We start from the raw sequence: 21,726 nt of genomic DNA on the forward strand, positions 1-21,726 counted from the left end.
GAGACCCATTACAGATACACATATCACTTATCAAAGGCTGTGATCTGAGAAACCACACAGGGTAAGTATAATATAAAATGTATCTAAAAAATATTATATACTGTAAGATTTAATCAGTACATTTTCAAAGGACAGTTAATTATCTTTACATATTGCTTGTTTTGGTTGATTATTATTAAGAATACAGAATGCCTGTTGACGTGGAGAAGATTATTCAGTATATCAAGCATGGGGATCAGGACAATGTTCAAATACATCTGGATGATTACAACACTGAGGTAAATACATTTTTTTAAATAAAAATGCTGAAATTTGATTAAATGAAATATTGCACGTTAATTCTGTGCTTTAAATGGATATTGAATTGCTGTACTAAAGCAGAAAAACTGAGTTAGAATCTTCTACAACACTGATATTAGCCGTTTCCATGACAACAGAACTGGGGTAAACCTGAAGGGTGTTTCTCAATACTTATCTAGTCATTTTACAATTTCTGTGGTGCAGTGAAGTTTTCATGTGTCCAGCTTTTGCAATGCCCTTAAACTCATATTTCTCCTTTTAATGATTCTTTTATCATTCACAGAACTCACAAAGTTTCTTTTTTGATGTGGAAGAAAGAGAAAGAAGAAAGGTGAATTCCAAAGTATAAAAGTGTGTGTGTGTGTGTGTGTGTCCAGGTATTCTTTACGTTGTGGGGACCAAATGTCCCCACAAGGATAGTAAAACCTGAAATGTTTGACGTTGTGGGGACAATCAGTCGGTCCCCATGAGGAAAACAGCTTATAAATAATACTAAATGATGTTTTTTGAAAATGTAAAAATGCAGAACGTTTTCTGTGAGGGTTAGGTTTAGGGGTAGGGTTAGGATTAGGGGATAGAATATAAAGTTTGTACAGTATAAAAACCATTATGTCTATCTATGGAGAGTCCTCATAAAACATGAAAACCCAACATGTGTGGTGTGTGTGTGTGTGTGTGTGTGTGTGTGTGTGTGTTTATCCTTCTGTCCTTAATCTGAGGGCACACATGGCTAAGATTAACACAGCTATTAATGTAATTCTCACTCATCCACCTTCACTTATCTTTATCCAACACTTGCTAACCCCTTATTCTGTCAATCAATTTCTCTCACTCTCAGTGCTCAGTGTATTGATGCATATAATGTTCACAAGCATGTTGTTAATCATGTTTTTTTTTGTTGTTGTTTTTTTTTGTGCCTTTGCCCATTTCTTCTCATTATTATACAATGATGAACTGAAAACAGCAACAAGAGCTGGAAGAGGTAAATCTTTCAATCACATATAACAAATGAAGAGAACCTGAGTGAGACAGATAAAGAGAGAAACATACACAGTAATTGGAATGGGGAGACTATTAAAAACAGAGCATGTATTTGCTAGGAACTTTAAATACAAAGTGAATGGTGAGGTCTGTGGGAGATGAGAGAGGTAGGTAATCTTAAACTAATACATGCAGTCTCACCCTGGGGCACCTGTATATATATTGGCACATAGACCGTCTGTGTCTGATGGGCATGTAAATACTCCAATTATTGTGTTGTTAATAAGTACCAATTATTGTGCTGTGTGTGATGAAAGCCCTTGCAAAAAGTAATTGATTGGTAATTCATAAAGCCATTCTATACCTCTGTTCTGTGCTCACATCAATAATTAAGTGTTTTTAATCCCTCCCCCATGTTGATTGTACTCAATTAAGCCTTAATTGATATTCATTGAAGCTAAAGATTAAGTTGTTGAAATCATAAAATGAGGCCAGTGTTTTAATCAGTCATTAGGAAATGTTTTCCCTCCATTTCCTCAATCTTTTTAAAATCTCACATTCTTTAAAAACAGTTAATGTAGTAATTTGTGTCCTTACTCTATAATAACTTTTAGTAATTGATTTGCTTCAGTGTCAGCTGGGTCTAGGTTTGCCACCCATCCAGGATTTCACAGTTTTTGGACCCTTGTCCTGGAAAAATTTTCCCGACAAATATTAGCACTTGTTAATGAACACTTTGCAAGGAGAAGAAACTGATCAAACATGCTCCCCTAAACCGCTGTCTGAAATGAATCATTAGAAAGCCAATTAATTTTAGTGAATCGGTTCGTTTGGACGGTTCAAGAATGTGAAACTCTTCTGTCTTCTTCCTTTCATATGAAGCCTTGGGAAGTCCGATTCATTTTAGTTAATCAGTTCGTGTGATTGGATGATTCTTCAAAATTATTCTCAGGGACAGAATAAATAAACAATTATAACTGTCAAGAATTGAGAGGCTCAGGACCCAAATGCAGAGTTAAAATAAATGAATTTATTAATAAAAACAAAAAGGGCAAAAAAATCAACAGGTTAACAAGACAGGACAGACTATTAAACAGGGAAACAGTCTCCATGGCCAGGAGTGCTTGCCATGGAGTGCAGACGAGGCTTCTGACGCCGGCTCCGAGACGGATGAGGCTTCAGACGCTGGCTCTGGGACAGACAAGGCCTCAGGAACTGGCTCGTTGGCTGTGGCAGGTGTGGGCGCTGGCTCATTGGTCGTGGATGCTGGCTCGTTGGCCGTGGCAGGCGTGGGCACTGACTCGTTGGCCGTGGCAGGCGTGGGCGCTGGCTCGTTGCCTGTGGACGCTGGCTCGTTGGCCGTGGCATGCGTGGGCGCTGGCTCGTTGGCCGTGGCAGGCGTGGGCGCTGGCTCGTTGGCCATGGCAGGCGTGGGCGCTGGCTTGTTGGCCGTGGCAGGCGTGGGTGCTGGCTTGTTGGCCGTGGCAGGCGTGGGTGCTGGCAGCAGCAGGGGAATGGCCTCCTCCCATTTAAGGGTGAGCCTGACTGCCTGCGGAAACTCTGCATCCTCACCCCGTTCTGGGACAATGGATCTAATAGCTTCATTCAGACCTGCCCAAAAGAGATCAGTTAGGCAGGTCTGATCGTATCCCAGACCCCGAGGACAAAGATACAAATTCAAGGGCATACCCCCACACCGACCAGTCCTCCTGCCATAGCCCATAAAGCTGCTTAAATTGGGCGGCACGCTGGCAACCATTTGAAAAAAAATCTCTGCTTGGTCCATCTTGGCCAGTTCGTAATGTCAAGAATAGAGAGGCTCAGGACCCAAATGCAGAGTTAAAATAAATAAATTTATTAATACAAACAAAAAGGGCAAAAATCAACCCAAAACTCCCACAAGGGGGAAAAATAAACATAAACAGCCCCGTAGGAGAAAAACAACAAAGTAATCCGGGCTGGGGAAGAAGGTTATCGGGGCACAGGACCGACCAGACCAAACAGGAACAAGGTAGGGGAACAGGACCGACAAGAAATGACCAAAAACACATACAGGACTGACTAGATCACAAGACTGGAAACAAGACAAACTGGCACTGGACAGCAAACACAAGGAGACTAAAATAGGGAGAGAAATCAACAGGTTAACAAGACAGGACAGGTGTGACTAATAAACTAATAATGGGCAAACAAGGAGGCGGAGTATGTTGTAAGTCATAGAGACAGACACATGGCGATACAGAAACAAAGCAAAGCCACGTGGTCTCACAAGACAACAAAACACCCAAATGGCATGAGCGCTCATCGCCAAGACAGTAAGGCAATATATACGCCCATGCCAACCGACAAACAAGATGAGAGAATGCGTAGCAATGCCAAACAAAGTGATGCCACACATTCTCACGTTAAACGAAACCTGAGCGTACATCATGAGGCAAACACCATGCGATGTACACAACAGGCAACAAAAACAAGACAGGACACCTGTTCGGCCACACACAAACTGAGTGACTGAACCTCAGCACAATGTGAAGACAGCTCGCAACGCGGGCGCACAGCACAAAGCGAGTGCAACGTGCATCTGCGGTCGCGAGAGACAGACATAGATTATTGACACGAGTGCATGCCACCAAGATGACAAGCGCAGTGTACTCATGCCAATACAGGACAAGACATGGAACATGAGTGTCTGGATCCCGACACCAAAACCAAACAAGACAGAAGTCTTATACGATAATGCCACGGTCCTGTCAGACAAAAATCCAGACTGACCGAGTGACAGGACTGTGACAATAACTTAAACACAATACAATTATTGATGTTATTGTTTGAATGAATTATAAGATGTTCTGCTGTAATTTCCATATCAAGCAGAACTTTTTTCAGTTATTGATAGAGTGTCCATGATATTTACAGAGCCACGGTGGCAACCCTAGCAGGGTCACTCTTAAAATATGTCAGGTTTCATAGGGAGTAAAGACAGGCACTTTAGAATTAGTGAAAAGATGCAATGAAGAATTCTGTTAGCTTCAAGTGCATCTCCTCACACATTGGTAGCAGACAGTACTGTAGCTGCACCCCTCCTCAGAGTCACAGATCTTCAATCACGCTAGTGTAAACATATGTCTCTTCTTCCCCTCTCTCAGTTCCGCAGGAATAAAGTGAGAGAGTATATTCCAGACTATGACTCAGATTTTGACTCTGATAATAATGAGGATTCAGACCTCGTCCTGCGAAGGGTGAGCCAAACACATGTTATAAAGCACATCCCTTTTTTTTATCTTGCTATCCTTCCCAATCATAAACAATCCAAAGCCTCTACCACTCTCCTCTCTTATTCCACTGTTTCTTCCAGAGGCTTGCTGCAGCTCTGATCTGGTTTATTCGTATGCGTCTGCAGCCAGGTGTTCTGAGGGTGTGTCTGCGAACACTGCGAATTATTTCACGTGATCGAAAGGCCTTGGCACCCTTAATCACAGACTCTGCTATTCTAACTCTTGCTCGACTTGGGGGTATCTCCGCCCTGCCTACCTGTTATGAAGAAGAGGAGATGGATGCTCAGTGGAGCTCCTCTCACAGTGAGATTGGTCCTGAGGAACACACACGGAATGAAACCGAGACAGGACCAGATATTAATGGCAGCCATCCCCAATACTCAACAGATGCACAGGCTGATTCAGCCCATGTTTTTGCAGCCTGTGTTGACTCTTTGGTCAGTGATGGAGGATTGCAATTCTCAAGGCTTCCCATAGGCCCTGTGAATACCACACTTAACTATAATACTGTGAGGGAAGATGCAACTAAAGCACAGTCTGAGCACCATGAAGAAAACGCAAGGAGGGATGGGGTCTATAGATTGCTGACAAGAGGAAAGAGGGATTCCAGAGAAGAGAAGGATGAAGAGGGGGAGGAAGGGCATGATGATGGGGATGTGTGGAGAAAAGAGGCTTTGAAGGCCTTGTGCAATGTCATCTACAACAGCCCTAGAGCACAAGAGAGAGCCAGCACCCTGAAGTAAGTTAAGACGTAACATTCAAAACATTTGCCAATTACAGTGTCGTATAATATTCCCCATGTCCTTCCTCTCTGTCTTTTTGGGTTGTCTAGAAGGTAACACCATGGCAGCTCGCAAGATTCTCAATCGCTGTTACAAAGGTTAGGTTTAGGGTTAGATTTAATGTTATGATTAGGTTCAGGGGTAGGTGTGGGTGTAGGGTTTCTGGGGAACTCCAAATAAATACAGTAAACACAGTGTGTGAACGTCACGTGCAGCTCTCGCGAGACTTTTGGAAATCGGGGGTTACCTTCTAGACTCATTCTCTCTGCTTCTTTTTCTTACCCAGGTTGCTCCTAGGCCTGTCAGAGAGACTTAAGGAGGGTATTAGTTCCACATCCCCTCCAAGTGGTCAGTTTTATGAACTGCGGCTTCTCTTTCTGTTAACCGCTCTAAGGCCTGAGCTCAGGGTACAGCTCCAGCAGGTAACATTCAGAAAGCGAAAGGATTTTTTATTTATTAAAAAAAAAAAAAATTCTGCGGAATGGATTTAAACATGATAAAATGGGTTAATCAGAGGATAATCAAATTAAACAAAATATCTAATAAACAAACACACAAGGTTCAAAGTGATGTGTTGAACTTTGTGAACGATGGACAGTCCAATTCTGTAGTTGGCAAGAGATACTTTTAGAAAGTTGACATGTCCTGTGTTGTGGTGTGACATATTTTACTCCATTTAAAATTGTACACACGGCATTTTGCTAATTATTTTAGAATTATTTTGCATGCTGCTTTTATGACCTCGTATTTATTGAGAGAATATGTGGAACAATTGTACTTTTACATTTTCATTTGTCACACCACAGGACCAAGGCAAATTGGATTAAAATGGTGAACAAATGGTAACCAGTAACAGGATATAAGTTATACAATTTCCCTCATGTAAGTAAGGGATAATGTACAGTCAGTCGGTTGTTATTGCAGAATAAACCCAGAAAGGGTGATCAGGTCTTGTATCAACCTGAAGGGGTATATTTTGTGATAACAACCAGCTTACTGTACATTATCCTGCTTATTACACAGCTACTAAATAAATAAATGCATGAACATAAAATATTGATTTGCATTGAAATTATATAATTATATGAGAAGAAATAAATCTCTGAACAGCTGAAATCCACCTCCGGTTTGCGTTGGAGTTCTGTTGGTGTTTATTTTGTAATTAATGAACGTCTGACTGCTCATTATGCATCTTATTACAAGACTACTTGCCAACTAATTGAATACTTACCAAATAAATGCACATGAAACATTGATCTGAGTTTAAATTATTTTATTAGCTTACTTGTAAAGATCGCACAGTGATCCGAGAAGTAGGAACGATGGCTCACAAAAACCGGATGAGCGGTCTGATACATGAATGTGCGGTTGTTACTGAGCAATATCAGTAACAGTGCTTTGGTGTGCCCATAAAGAAAAGTGTACAACACTCCCTTTCTTATTTCTGTATCATACTGTATCTCTGTTACGTTCTCCCTGTTAGGAGCGTGGTGTGTCAATGTTGACTGCAGCTCTGGAACAGTGTTTAGAGGTGCGCTGGGGAGAAGCAAATGAGGTACTGACTGACCTGACAGCACCGCCTGTGTGTAAGGATGTTTCTCGGCGGGCCCTTGAGATTTTGAAGACCCTTTTCAACATTACCTATACTGTCCACAGACAGGAAGTAGATGAGGTGAACACTTTTTTTCCCAGTGGCTATCTCTCTGCCCTTTCCAGTAGAATCTTTTGAGGAATCTCTTCTTATCTTTAACATTTAGTTCTCCTTCTCCTGCCACAGGAGGCTGCAGCTTTGTATCGTCACCTAGCTGCAGTCTTGCGCTACTGCCTGCTAGTGCCCTGTGAGGGAGAGGACAGAAAAGAGGAGCTGCAAGGGTGAGAGTGGAAAACATACCAGTGTGATAAAATCCTGAAAGAGGTCTCAACCTATTGGTCTTTAACTCTGTGCTCTTTTGTGGTAAATGTCCACAGACACACTGTGAATGTACTCTCAGCTCTCCCTCTGCAGTGTCTGGATGTTCTGCTTGCTGTTCGGCTGTCTGAGGGTTCAAAGGAGTCCGAGGGAGTCAATATGGACTGCGTCCATAATTTGCTGCTCTTCATGGGGAAGAGACTGGATAGAGTGAGATAGAAAGAGATGAATGTGGGGAGAGTGAGAGTGGAGGGAAAGACGAAGGAATGGTGCAGAGTTAGACATATAGGGTGTAAGGTATTTGCAATGTTAAAGTTAAAGGTGCACTCAGTAACTTTTTTGGTTGTGTTATATTGGACTTACGCTGACACCTGGCGGCACGGATGCAGTCTCATTCAATATCAATAGTTTTCAATTACAGATTCCATTGTAGACATTTACCATTCACAATCAGCCATGATTACTTTTATCCATGAGTTAAACTTTCTGATAACAAGCCAGGCAGTATTCAGCTGGTCATGTGATCCTAACATGGCTACCCCCATGAGGGGACCCTCTCCATGTAGAATAAAACAGCTTTTATAATGTTACTGAAATTACTTGAGTCCTCATCTCATGTGTGAGTGCTCATGATTTTATAAACATGTTTTAAAATTACAATTTACTTCTTTAGGAGTAATACTTTTTTAATGAGGAAAAAATAACTAAGTACAACATTAAAGGAAAGTTCGCCCAAAAATTAATTATCATTATCACTATTTACTGAAGCCATGCTGAAGCTGTTGTCACTATGAACTAATATGGCAAGAGCTGCATAAAGATTCTTTGAAATGTCCCTTTTTGTGTTCCAAAGAAAATATAACAGCATACATGTTTGGAACATCATTAAGGTGAATAAATAATGACATAATTTTATTTTTGGTTGAACATTTCCTTTAATAGATGAAGTTCACAGTCTCCTTTCAAAGGTTATCTTCTTGTGGGATGGAGTTCATAAAGACTTGAGACAATAGAGGCCATAAACCAATATAATGTGAATTTATACAAAGACAATTAATTTTATCATTAACCATACTGTATCAAAATATCATCATGAATGACCTTAGATGATTCTGATTTTTGTGTGCATTGTACAGGATCATAAGCTGAAGGAAAAGTTGACTCCAGTGTTGAACTTGTTGACCGAAAGCTGTAGGGCACACAGGGAAACAAGGCACTATCTCAGACAGCAGGTAAATTTCATGCTCAAATATTGCTTTTGGAGCACACTATAAACATGAATTCATTAAAGGGATAGTTCTCCCAGAAATGAAAATTCTCTCATTATTTACTCACCCTCATGATATCCCAGGTGTTTATGACTTTCTTTCTTCACCAGAACACATTTGAAGAAAATTAGAAAAATATATTTGCTCAGTAGGTCCTTAAAATGCAAGTGGATGGTGATTCGACTTTTAAAGCTCCAAAAATTACGGACAGTCAGCATAAACGTCATCCATACGAGTCCAGCTGTTAAATTAATGTCTAAAGTAATATGATTACTTTTGGTGCAAAAAAGATCAATATGTAAGTACTTTTTTAACTCTAAATCATCGTTTCCAGTCAGCAGCAGTAAGCGTGTATGACGTAATTGCATTGGCACGTGAGACACATGAGAACTGACACACGTGCGTCACAGCCGGAAGAGCAGCGCTGTTTACAAATGAGTAGGAGGAATGCTGTACAGAAGCTTTGTTGGTTTTGGTTTAGATCTGTATTTATCTGTTTCTTTACTCTCAATGGTGCGTCTGTGTGCTCATCCTGGATGTCTCAACTGTGAGGAGAATGTGAGATTATGTCCGTAACGCGAATACATCACATGAGAGACAGTGTGATCTCCACCCTCTCATGAAGCTTACCCTCATGTTGGATTATAGTTAAAAAGTACTTAAATATTGATCTTTTTACACACCAAAAGTGATCAAATCGCTTTGTATTGATGTTGTATCGATGACGTTTATGCTGCTATCTGTGATTTCTGGAGCTTCAAAAGAGAAATCTCCATCTACATGCATTTTAAGGCCCCACTGAGCTAAGATATTTTTCTAATTTTCTTCAAATGTGTTCTGGTGAAGACAGAAAATCATACACACCTGGGATATCATGAGGGTGAGTAAATAATGAGAGAATTTTCCTTTTTGGGTGAACTATACCTTTAAGAATCACACATAATGTAGTTAATATTTACATTTCCAAAATGTTGTCTGTGAATCAGGTACCTGATGCTGTACTATTTTTGATCAGATTCTTCCTCCACTGCGGGACGTTGAACTGAGGCCTGAACAGGGGAACACATTAAGGAGCAGACTAGTCCGACTCATGACACACGTTGACACTGATATTAAACACTGTGCGGCTGAGCTTCTCTTTGTCCTCTGCAAAGAAAATGGTACACAAACCTATATGCTTCTGAAGTATATGATTTTTTTCCCCCTAACATAAAGTACTATAGCAGTACCATATGTAACACAGTACTGAAAGATCACCATATTCATTATCATGAACCTAAAAGAATACTGTGGTACCACCATGGTAATGTCTGGAAAAAAAATCACAGTAGTACCACAGTACTTTGTGGTACTTTTTTATTATTAGTGTTATAGTGTAATAATTTTTTCAAGTATCTGTCAATACTTGTGCTTGTAAATTCCGGGAATCTTGTATACTATTCACTGTACACCTTAATTACATATTTATGTGACATTTTTGTGACATTTAAATGAATGCTATCTCTACATGATATTCATTAACTCTCTCACTCAGTGAGCAGGTTTGTGAAGTACACTGGTTATGGTAATGCAGCAGGGCTGCTGGCTGCACGGGGTCTGCTGAACGGTCGTGGACCTTCTCCTCAGCTGCAGTACTCCAGTGATTCTGACTCAGACACAGAAGAGTACAGACAGGCCAAGGACAGGATTAACCCTGTGACGGGCCGAGTGGAGGAGGAACAGCCTGATCCCATGGAAGGGATGACTGAGGAAGAGAAAGAGGCAGAGGCACTCAGACTCATAAATATGTTCAACAAGCTGTCACGGTATGTGTGAGTGTATGTGTCAGAGAGACTGAGAGGGAAAGAAAGAAACATTGAAAGAAAGAGACTTTTAGGATTCCATTAACAAACCTGATTTTTTTTTTTAAATATTCCCTTTAGACCCTGGAACTCATTTTATTCTAAATACATGTACAGTGGGGTTCAAAATTCTGAGTCCACTTGTGAAAATGCTTCTATTATGCATTTTCCCCCTTTACAAATTATCAGTGAAACATTTTTTATTTATACATTGAATTAAAAAATTTACATGAATTTCAGAATTTTGCTTTAATGACAGCAGGCACTAGAGCTGGTATGGACTCCACAATTAAGTTTGTGCAAAACCTGATGATGTTATCCCAGCATGATTTGAAAATGTTCCAGAGAGCATCTTGTGTGCTTCAATAGAAGCAAGGCAATCAGACATTTTGTATAAAGGAGTTTACATGGTCAATGTCACAAATTTGCTCATTTGATTAGTGGCATAGAATAGTACAGAATACTATATTCTTCTTATTTATTTACATCAGAATGTTTTTTATTTAAACATTTTCAAATTCCAAAATCTATCTGTTTATGTCTAGGTTTAGATTTGATTCTTTGACAGATTTTCAGTGTGGACTTTTGAACCCAGTGTCAGGAAGTATGAGGCTCTAGTCCTGTTGCAGACTGTTCTGACATCCCAAAAGCTTATGTTTTATTTTACGTTTCTGCAATTGAATCTGCCTTATGTCTGAAAATTTTACTCCGTTTTGGTCTGGTAGAACCTTTCAAGCGATGAACCTACTCAAATGTAAACATTTCTTCCTTTAATTACCATTTAACTCATCAGTAATCTTATGATACCAATTATATACAGTACATTTTGAGTATATATTGGTAGTAAAAGACCTTTTCAAGACCTTCAAAAGGTCACTTGCTAAAAAAAAAATGTGTGTTATGAATAATAAATCTCCTGGTGACATATGACACCCTTAAAATTCTCTGCTTCTTTCTCATCATTCCTATTCTCCCATCACACCCGCTCAGGTCTAAGATCATTCAGCCAGTGGGAGTGACCACAGATGGCAAACTGGCGCCGCTTTGTGGCCAGATGAGGCCCAGCGCTGTGGAGGAGGAGGAGGAAGAAGAGGAGGGAGATGACAGTGAGACAGAGCAGTAATGAAGGCCACAGGAGGAACTGATGTCGAGACCATGATGATTAATGAGAGAGAGGTGGAAAGTCATGAGAATTTACACTAATGACTGATATAGCAAAAAACTATTCATTATTAACAATAATAATAGTGTACCAATAATATACTGTATATATTTAATAACTTAGAATAAGAACAAAAGCTCTTTTTTTTTTTTTTCCAGTAAATGAGTTGTTGAAAACATGGGTTAACAAATAAAACAAAAGAGAAACAAAACCCCCAAAAAAGATCATCATCATAAAACATGTAGAAAGGGGCTATGAAGCCTGAAAAAAAAGAGAGGAAAAAAAGAGAGAAAAGGGGAAAGTAACATTTTTATTTATAATGTGCACAAAATATAGCTGAGAATGCCATTTCTTTCAAATCAATTTTGTGAATGAGATTGAATATCACATATGAGTTAGAAGCAGTCAAATAGGAAGATACTTAAAAGCAAATAAGAAAAATAGAGACAAAGAGAGACAGCCATCACACCAAAGACTGACAAATTCTCCTGGAAAACGCTGCTGGTGTTGCCATGGTTATGTTACCATGGTAACAACAGGAAATGCAGTTCTACAGATTTTTTTTTTTTCCTCTAGCAGGAGTGGAATGTTTACTTTGAAGAGAACTGCTGAGGCTGGAATCTAATGCTGTATATATGCTGACATTCTGCAATGAGAACACTAAATAAAAATAATGTCATTCTTCAAATCCTCAGAGAGATGTTTTCACTTCCACACTGCTTAGTCAGCACTAGAAACTTATGTGACTCTAATTACAATAGTTAGAGGGAGCAGGTTGTTTAGCTATACTGCTTGTTTTGAAATATTCCACTTTATGTACAAATAAACTCTCATTTCTATCCCTGTTAATGACTAAATTCTAGCTTTTATATAATGTAAAAAAAAAACAAAAAAAACAACAAAACAAGGCAGTCTCATGTGAAAATGCATCATTTTCATAAATACATTTTTCTTTTCTTTTATTTGCATTTGCCAAATACAGGAGGATTCATGTACAGATGAGGGACAGGTAGAGAGAGACTGAAGCAACTGTACAATATTTACAGAGGAGAGAAATAAGCAAACCTCCAAAATAATAATAATAATTATCATAGTAAACAACCAACAGATAAAAAAAACAAACAGAAACACAGACATTTTGAACACTTAAAAACTATTACATCCCTCTGCATCGTTTTCTTTGAGAAAACAAATACACATCTTTTTCCGCATTTTCTTTTAAAGAACAAACAGAAAGAACATTTTTTTTTTTTTTTTCATTTTTCATTTGCTCTATTTTTTTATTTTTTTATTTTTTTATTTTTAACAAAAAAGGAACTACACACTGCTGTGACCCCACTCTTTTGTCCACATCCTGTCCGCCTTGTCCTTCAGTTTAGGGGACAGGAAGATTAGAGGATTACGGGTGCCCCATTTCATGTACACCCTCATAAAACATGAGCATTATTATTCAAAATAATAACAGCAAACTGCCCCAGCTTTGGGAGGTAACTATGTATAAATGTCTATGTATAAATAATACAAATCATAATTGTTCATAATACATATTTATATATAAGAGTGTGCATGGAACATAGCATTCAAAGCTCATCTCCGCCAAAACACTGACCTTTGAGGTTTCCATCCCTGTTCACTTTGGCACTATCTTCATTTGTCTCAGTGCAGACAATTGTCTTTACACATTCCCACTATTCCTCCCCCCCTCCCCCCCATATTGTCTCCCTGTGGCTCCCATGGCAGGAAGCTAACACATAATGAAAGAGGGAGAAATGAAAAGTTTTACAAACACATCTTTATGTTAAAAAGCAGTTAACCCGCCACTGGCTCCGTACACATTCTGCAAAGGAAAATCTCATTTTCCTGTGACCTGGAGGTGTGCACCGGTTTAGAACAGAGCTCTCTACTCTCCAAGTGGGATGCACTTGGAACTCTGACAGCTGAATCTTAAGCCTTGGTGCTGAGCGTCAGCAGTTCAAGGAAGGAGTTGAATAGAGTCTCTAGCCATCCCTGGTTGGCCATGCACTGCTGTACCACCTCCTCCTGACCTGGATCTTCTGCTGCCTGTTCTATACTGTCCGTCTGAGGAGGGAAAGCGAAGAAAGGGTTTTACAAAACATGAGCTAATACACTGCATTGAGAAAATGATCTGATAGAGTAATGTTTTTCTCAAACGATCTCTGTGAAATATTCACATTTCCTTTATTTCTGCCTACCTCATTTTTACAGTGCAGGAAGGTATGATATTTGTAGTGGTGGAGAGAGTGATAAAGACTGTATATTCGGCAGGTCTCTGTTGATAGCTTCAGGTCCTGCCAAGCAGACAGAGATGGGTTGTTACAAGCAAAGAAACAGAGTTTTAAAACCCAGGGGTTCCCACACTTTATGGCCAATGACTTTATATCTCCATGAACTTTCCAGTTATTTGTGATTACAGGAGTACAAGAAGGATTTTTAATAATCATTGTGATTCAGGCCGATTCGCAAATGGAACATTCAAACTAATTTGTGAACCGTTTTGTTCAAATTATTGAAGAGAACCAACTCAAAAGAACAATTTGCTTACAATACAAACATCACTATTACACAGCAGAGCCTACCTAGAAAAATGTATTCACTATTCTATGAATTTTATGATTTTATTAATTTACATGACTTTTCAAGGCCCTGATAAATAAAAACACATAAATCAAATCAATCAAATTCCCTGATATTTCAAGGTTTTCCATGACCGTGGGAACCCTGAAGACATCAAAGCAGAGCTATCACCAAATTATCTGCCCCTAATTGAAAACCTTAACAGCTAATCAAGAAAGACCAACTAATTGAGAAACATACCTGCTGTTTGGTAAGGCTCCTTTTGACTCTGTTGAGGGTTTTGCGATTGTAATTCTCACCGCCCAGGTGCACTTTAACTGCTCCAGAGTCTAGGGGGTCAGCTGTCATCTGAGGGAACATGTGCAGTGCCTCCTACATGACAGAGGAGAGAAGAGAGATAAAGAGACAGCATGATGTGTCCCAGTAAACACAAAGGTTTCAAGAGGACTGGAGTTTTCAAAGACCTATCCTCATGTAATATAGTCTCAGCCTCAGATGTCACGGACACGGACCACCCACAGTCTGTTCCCTGACCATCTGTCACCAGCTCCAATCTGATTGGCTGGTGCTACTCAACTTCAGGGAGTGAGGTCACACAGGTTGTTTTTTTTTACTTTCAAACACCTTTTTATTCCACCTCTCACATTAATTAACAAAGTTGTGTTAAGAAGGCACAGTGTTCATACAATGAACGCTTTTGAGGAAAAGCTAATCGCAATCTGCCATGGTTTGCAAGGTTAAAGAGTTTTATTTGAGCAATTAAACTAGATATCCACAAGCAGAACTGTATATTCCCCTTTGTTTTCTGAGTTTTGCCTGTGAATAATCAGTACTTATTTATTTTGATGACAAAGTCTATACACATTTTTCTTTATTTACAGTTTTCTGTACAGCCGTTTACAGACACAGCCACACCATTATTTGAATTTATTTTTCCATGCTGGTCTTGTATTGTGGTATAATCTCTTGCAGATTATGTAATGCACATTAAAAACAAATGTAACTGTACACTGGGGCACCATTATGTAAGTCAAATGGTCTCTTCCCAAGTGGCTGATTCTTGGCCAGAATAATCTGTAATGTGGACCAGACTTTATGACGCAAGTCACAAGACTACATTTAATAGCATTTAAGTATCAGTGAGAGCCAATGTCACCTGGTGCTGAACACTCATGTTGACCCTCCTCAACAGTCTTCGTTTCTGTTCGTTGAGGATACTGTCAATCTTCCGCATAGGTGGGAGATAAAGCTCATCTGAGGACAAAATGGGAGAAGTCAGTGATAATCCATTGCTATTTAGTTTGTTTAATTGCCCAGGCATGCATTTTGGAGCTTTAATTGGTCAGTATAGGTATGTTCAAAATAACTGGTCAGTACAAAGAATGGTTCATTAAAATTGTCATGAAAAAAGCAATGTGCCTAACAACTGCCTTGCCACATAAACATGCAATAAATATATTCCAACCCTTATTTAATGGAACTCAATTTAAAAGCCTTCATAACTCACTATATCTAATCCACTCCGATTTTCTCTTCATCTTTTCCTTGCCATCATTCCTCCAGTCTTACTTCATCGCCTCCTTTCGCTCTCACCTCCCTCACTCTATCAGACTCCTCTTTCTATCTTTAACTCTCTTAACCCTCATGTATTGTTCGGGTCATTTTTAACCCATTTTAATTTAGTTTCTTTAACAAAAATGTTATCCTTTATCTGAGTGGGACAAGACATGGTGACTTGTCCTCCACATGCTATCTTAACACACACAAAAAAATAAGGATTTGATTTGAAAATCTAAGTGGTCGAAAGAAAACGACACTTGTATTGTTCGGGTCAAAATTGACACGCCATAGGAAATGAATGGGAGAGACTACAACACAGAGCAATTTTTTTATTTGTCAAATAAAAATCAATAAACCAGATGCAATGCAGAACACAATCACACATAAATGAAGGGTGAGACTATAAAATATCCACAATGCAGAAAACCCGCGCACACACATTAGTGAGGACATCTCATAGATTTCCATTGATTTCATATCAGGCTACTGACCTTTTCTATCTTCCAGCTCTATTCCTAAACCTACATCACTGGAGCTGAAGATCAACATAATCACCCTTAAGGAGACTTTTTTTTTTTTTTACTAATGAGGATATTTGGCACTCACAAGTGTAGACAAACCTGTCCACACATACCAAACAGGTCTAAGTCTGAGTCTGACCTCTGTGTGACAGTTTATGCTACGATTGTTTGAAATAAATGACAGGTAACAAAATATCACAAGTAGCACAATTTGTAGCATAATCAGATTTGACTGTGACAGCATGATCAGGTTTGAGAGCATATTGGAGCATCATTGCACTTCAACATAAGTGGTTTATAAAAAATGCTACAATTTGACAAATTGTTCTTTATAATGTTTTAATATACTGTATATAAAATGCATAACTTGTAATATATAGAAATTAAGTTTGTTACAACATTGGCTTTTAGAGATCAGCCAATGCATTGAGCACTGAAGCTATCTACTGGACATAGTTGTAATTTCATGTTATTGCAATTTTTATTCCAGTCACCAGAGGACTCCCAATGCCTCACATATTTTAATATTTTGATCTTTCCATTTACTGAAATTAAGGTTTTTGTTGAAGTGAGGATAACATAAAATGTGCTTATTATGAAAATGAATGGTGTAATTTAGTAATTTAGAGGTAAATAAGGTCTAAATACTATAAAATGCCCTCCAAAACTGCACAACTTTAGTGTTTTACTTTTTGCTTGTTTCGGTCAGTTTTGACCTACAAAAATTTAAGTGTGACTCACAAACTAACAATGCTCAAGGGTAAATCGCTCCACTCTAATCCTCCACTCGTTCACTTCATCCTAAACCAAATAATATATCCTCTCACCGTTGGTGTCCTCCAGAGCTTGGATCATGTCGGGGTCCAGAGCAGTGCTGACCAGCATCTCTATATAACTGCGGAACATCTCTCTCATGGCCCGACTGTTTATCCCATTGCGTATGGACACTGTGGATGGCACACAGAGAACTACTTGGTTCAGATGCAAGAACATCATAAACTGACAGCACACATATCAAAATACTTCAATGTACAAAATACACACACTTTAACTACTTTTTGGCCCCGTACAGATACCAGAAATTGTTGTTACTAAATTCTATATCCAATATGACCTACAGTCTGCTGGTTTGTAGAGAGACAGCAATGTCTTTAATTGTCGATACATCTAAATATCGCTAAATGACAGTCAACGGTATTTAGCAAATGGTTTGGCCTTATTTTATGCTGGTTTAGAGTGCCAAAGACAGACACTAGTTTCACTAAATGAAGCTGAAGATGGTCTATTTTGTTTCTGTGACATCACACAAATGGACACACAGGTTATTGCACTTATACACAAATATTCATAAACCCAAACACACCTTCATCCTCACTGGGTGGGTCAGCAGAGGAGTCTGAATCAGAGGAGGAAGGCATTTCTTTCAGCCACTTCTTCCTCTTTTTGGGTGGAGGCTCTGCCTTTACTTTCACATTTCTGCTCCTTGTCTGTTCAATTCTCTTCTCTCCTACTTTCTTCTCATCTTTGACCCTCCCTCGCTCTACAACTGCAGTTCTCCTTTCCAGCTTCTCTTGAGCTTGTCTCTCTTGGAGCTTCTTTTCCTTCTCTTTCTCCTTTTCTCTTTGTTTTTCCCGTTCCTTCTCTTTTTCCCTTTCTCTTTGCCTCTCCCTTTCCCTCTCTCGCTCCATCTCCTTTTGTTTTTCCTTTTCCCTATACCTCTCTCTTTGTTTTTCTCTTTCTTTCTCTCTCTGCATTTCTTTTTGTCTCTCCTTTTCTTTTTGTTTCTCCCTTTCTTTCTCCCTCTCTTTTTGCTTTTCAAGCTCTCTCTCCCTCTCCTTCTCATTCTCCTTTTCTCTCCTAGATTTCTCCATCTGCTCCCTCTCTCTTTCTCTATCCCTTTCCTTTTCTCTTTCTCGCGCTTTCTCTTTTTCTCTTTCTCTTTGTTCGCGTTGCTCTTTCTCCCGTTGCTTCTCTCTTTCCTTCTCTCTGTCCTCTCGTTCCATGCGAGGTGGAGTCAGGCAACGTACAGGTGGAGGCTTAGGAAGAGACTGGCGCCTGGTGGGAAGAAGAACATTCATCTTATCATTCATATCCACAATGATACTAAATTAACTACTGTATTAACTGCTATACATCACAGGACCACAGCAGCTCCAGAAGGTCATTTAGGGTGAATTTACCTCAGTGTGAGACTGGGACGATGCCAGGGTTTCCGCGAGCATACTCTGACATAATCCTTTTTATTCACATTCTCCAAGAACTTTACATACAAGCGCTGATAACGCATCTTCGCATCTCCAAAGTAGCCCAGATACTGCCAGAGATTAAGAGAGGAAAGAAAGTGTGAGTGTATGGTGGCTGTGACGAAGTACATGCACATAATCAAGTTAAAGGTGAAGTGTGTAATTTTTTTGATGTCAAAATACGTTGTAATATCCCAGTTTATTGTTCACTGACAACTATAAGTAATGCCATTCATAGGTTTACCTCCCCCAAAAGTATAAATACTGAGCCTCCCAAGCACTATCAAAACATTGATGTTTATATTTTGAGCGGCCTGCTAGCTCCACCCATCCCTTTCTATCTAAACCTATAGCGTCAGTTTGGGGCATGGCTACTTGTAGTAAACTGTTCAACCGGGAGAATACTTGCTAAAAGACAAAGAGACAGAAAATGGAGTAAAACCAGTGAACAATTACAAGATGGAGGACTTTGAGGGAATTTTTGGGGTTCAATTCTTGCCGTGTTGCTTCTCGACAGGTAAGCTACACTCTGGTATTGCCACACAAGTTGAGCTTCAGATAAATTCGTATGATACTCGGAATATGTATCGTTACACTTATTAATTACCAAGAACTATCCCATTGGCAAAGGTTGTTTGAAAACATACTTTATTTTTGTAATTCTGTTTGGTGCCACTAGCAGCACAGAAATTACACACTTCACTTTTAAGCCTTAATTCTGAAAAAGAGGTTTACATGCTCCACACCAATAGAAATAGTCCTGCATTCAAAGCATATTCAGAATAAACTAAGGTATTTTTTTCTTGGATATACTGGAGATATTTGCTCTTGCCACTTACTATGCTCCTTTTTTAGTAATTCAGCACAGTAATTTAATAAACTCATTAATTCTCATTCATTACTTTTATTTGGATTAGTGCAAATTTAAATGAAAATTCCAATTAATATAGGCATATGCCAGCCAATTATGCACCAATTTATGATTAATACTGAAATATTCTTGTGCATGTAAATGTAGTCATTTGTTATCATTGACTGTAAAAGAAACTCACATTACTAGTAGCACAAAACTGACGTTGTCCATCTTTGATTTCAGGAGCAAACTTTTGCAGCAGAGCTTTCTGGACCCTCCAGATTGGAGGAGGTTCTCGCCCTGTCTGCAGAGCCAGCTGAGAAGAGCCGAGAGAATTGAGCTTAGGCATAACTAAACACCATTTCTAAATAATAATTCAACACACACAATATTACAAAACAAGTAATAGATAAAGCAAAGTTGGAATTGTGTTGTACAGGTTACCTTAAGAGTACCAATATCTTCAGTGCGCACCACAAATTCATCCCTTTCTCTGAATATACCCTCCCCCCCACTCTCACTGTCTTCATCGTCACTCTCTCCTGCGATGGCTGCATTGGGCTGCTTCTTAGCCAGGTGCAATGAAGTGATCTGTGGGGTGGGGGCATCTTCAGGGGTGGGGGGCGAGTCTGGAGAGGGCTGGGGCAGCTCTTCAGGTGGAGGAGAGGAGGATGGCGGAGGTGTGGTGGAGGGAGGGAGTGTGGGAGGAGGCGGGGAGGGAGAGGGGAGAGCAGGTGGAGAAGGACTGGGGGGGAGGGAATTATGCAGTAGTGGCTGCTGTTGTTGCTGCTGCTGCTGTAGATTCTCGTCCTCTTCTTGAGATGGAAGAGGGGAGGGGATAGAGAGAGGAGGAGGAGGCAGAGGGGATGGGCTGGAGGAGGTTGGGGGAGAAGGAGAAAAGGATGGAGGAGAGGGGGGTGCAGGGACAGAGGGAGGCTCAGATGAAGATTCTAAAAGTTGAGAAGGAAAATTACATTGTGAAGCATTAATATTGCATACTTGATTTTAATATTTGACTAATTGATTTTAATATTTGACTGTAGATATAATAATATACTCACCATCAACCTTGGGAGCATCCAGCATTTCATATTCAGGCTCTTCCTCCTCATCCTCTTTTCTCTCCTCTGTCCCTGTTTGATCTACTTCCTCTTTTTCACTTGTGCTCTCCTTTTCTAACTCCTCTTCTTCCATTTCAATCTCACTCTCTTCCTTCTGCTGCATTTCTTTATGCAGCTCCTGCTCAGGTTGTTCCCCGTCCTCATCCTCATCAGAAACATGTGTCTCCTCATGTGGGTTGGGCCGTGAGTGTGAATCTAGCTCCTGTGACGCATGTGTCTCTGTCTCAAGTTCAGTGTGTACGTGTAGGACAGACTCGGGTTGTGGGGGTGGGGGGGGGTGTTAAGAGTTTCTGCTAGTGGAGTGGGCGGTGATGGTGTGGGAGGAGGTGGAACCACAGTGAGGCTGTGGGGTGTGTCATAGAGGGCAGAAATGGCTGATGATATGCTCTTCTGCAGGTCCTGGTTCTTACTGACAGAGTCTTCCTCATCTGAGGAGAATGATGGCAGGGTCTCCAAGTTTCTCTTGAGCTCCTCATCAAGTCTTTTACAGGGGGATGGGCAGTTACTGAGAGCCAGGCTTCCTTCCCCCTCGTTCTCTCCAAAGGGGGGTGGTGGGGGTGGAGGAGGAGGTTGTGGGGATAATGGGCGAATGCCGCCCTTTACTGAGGAGGAATCTGTGGAGGAGCATCCATCCACAGGGACTGGCCCAGGTTGAGCTTCAGGGCTTGGCTGCTTCTTCCCCGTTTTCAAGAAATCAAGAAAGGAAGATATGAAACCAGACTTCAGCTCCGAAGATTTATCCTCCGTCTGAGAGCAACAGATGTCGAGAAAGGGAGGGTGTTAGAAGGCAGTATGCAAAGAAAGAGGAAAATAAGACACAAAAAGCATGGATATTTTAAGCAAAGGCACAGATTAGTAAAATAAATTGGATGGGGAGGACAAGATAAAGAACGATTAGGAAAACAGAGAACATAAAGTAATGCAGTGTACAATGAGCTAACATCTTAGAAATGAATTACATTAAATTACATTTACTTTTATTTCTATTCACATATTCATGATATAAATTCACTGTATAGTCCCACTTTCTTAGATTAGGTGTGTTAAGTGGGAGGTAATACACCTTACTGAACAGCAGGGTGGTTGATGACGGTTACTATGAATGAGTAACCTTAGCAACAGCCACCCTGGCAACAGCTCTCTTCTTTTCTTTTATTGCATTTTTTAAGAACACTGTCATCATGGTGGCCTGCCAATCATCTTAGTCTATGTGATCTGCTCCCTCTAGTGGCAAAGTGCTTACACTGAGAATAATGCTGCCTAAGTAAAATAAAAAGTGTTGGATGAATCCAAATTCATTTAATTTATAGTTTAG

General features: G+C 39.9%; 1 protein-coding gene and 1 pseudogene across 1 annotated transcript; one reads left to right on the forward strand and one right to left on the reverse strand.

Annotated features, from left to right (window-relative positions):
• si:ch211-195b15.7 (synembryn-A) lies at positions 1–12,814 on the forward strand. The gene is made up of 14 exons (XM_051714566.1): positions 1–61; positions 181–278; positions 584–631; positions 1,265–1,282; positions 4,428–4,520; positions 4,637–5,295; positions 5,625–5,760; positions 6,822–7,010; positions 7,116–7,210; positions 7,307–7,457; positions 8,384–8,479; positions 9,531–9,675; positions 10,050–10,320; positions 11,347–12,814. The coding sequence occupies exons 2-14, from the start codon at positions 189–191 to the stop codon at positions 11,477–11,479; spliced, it is 2,124 nt and encodes a 707-aa protein (XP_051570526.1). The 5' UTR covers positions 1–61; positions 181–188; the 3' UTR covers positions 11,480–12,814.
• LOC127450447 (proline-rich protein 12-like) overlaps positions 12,431–21,726 on the reverse strand; it is a 23,060-nt pseudogene continuing 13,764 nt past the window's right edge.

Source organism: Myxocyprinus asiaticus, chromosome 13, assembly GCF_019703515.2.
Source record: "Myxocyprinus asiaticus isolate MX2 ecotype Aquarium Trade chromosome 13, UBuf_Myxa_2, whole genome shotgun sequence".
NCBI lineage: Eukaryota > Metazoa > Chordata > Actinopteri > Cypriniformes > Catostomidae > Myxocyprinus > Myxocyprinus asiaticus.

Excerpts from the sequence above, each read along its gene's own strand:
- si:ch211-195b15.7 (XM_051714566.1), top strand. The coding sequence starts at position 189 with ATGCCTGTTGACGTGGAGAAGATTATTCAGTATATCAAGCATGGGGAT. Across the intron at positions 7,211-7,306 it reads AGAAAAGAGGAGCTGCAAGG|ACACACTGTGAATGTACTCT; the intron begins GTGAGAGTGGAA and ends AAATGTCCACAG. Across the intron at positions 7,458-8,383 it reads TGGGGAAGAGACTGGATAGA|GATCATAAGCTGAAGGAAAA; the intron begins GTGAGATAGAAA and ends TGCATTGTACAG.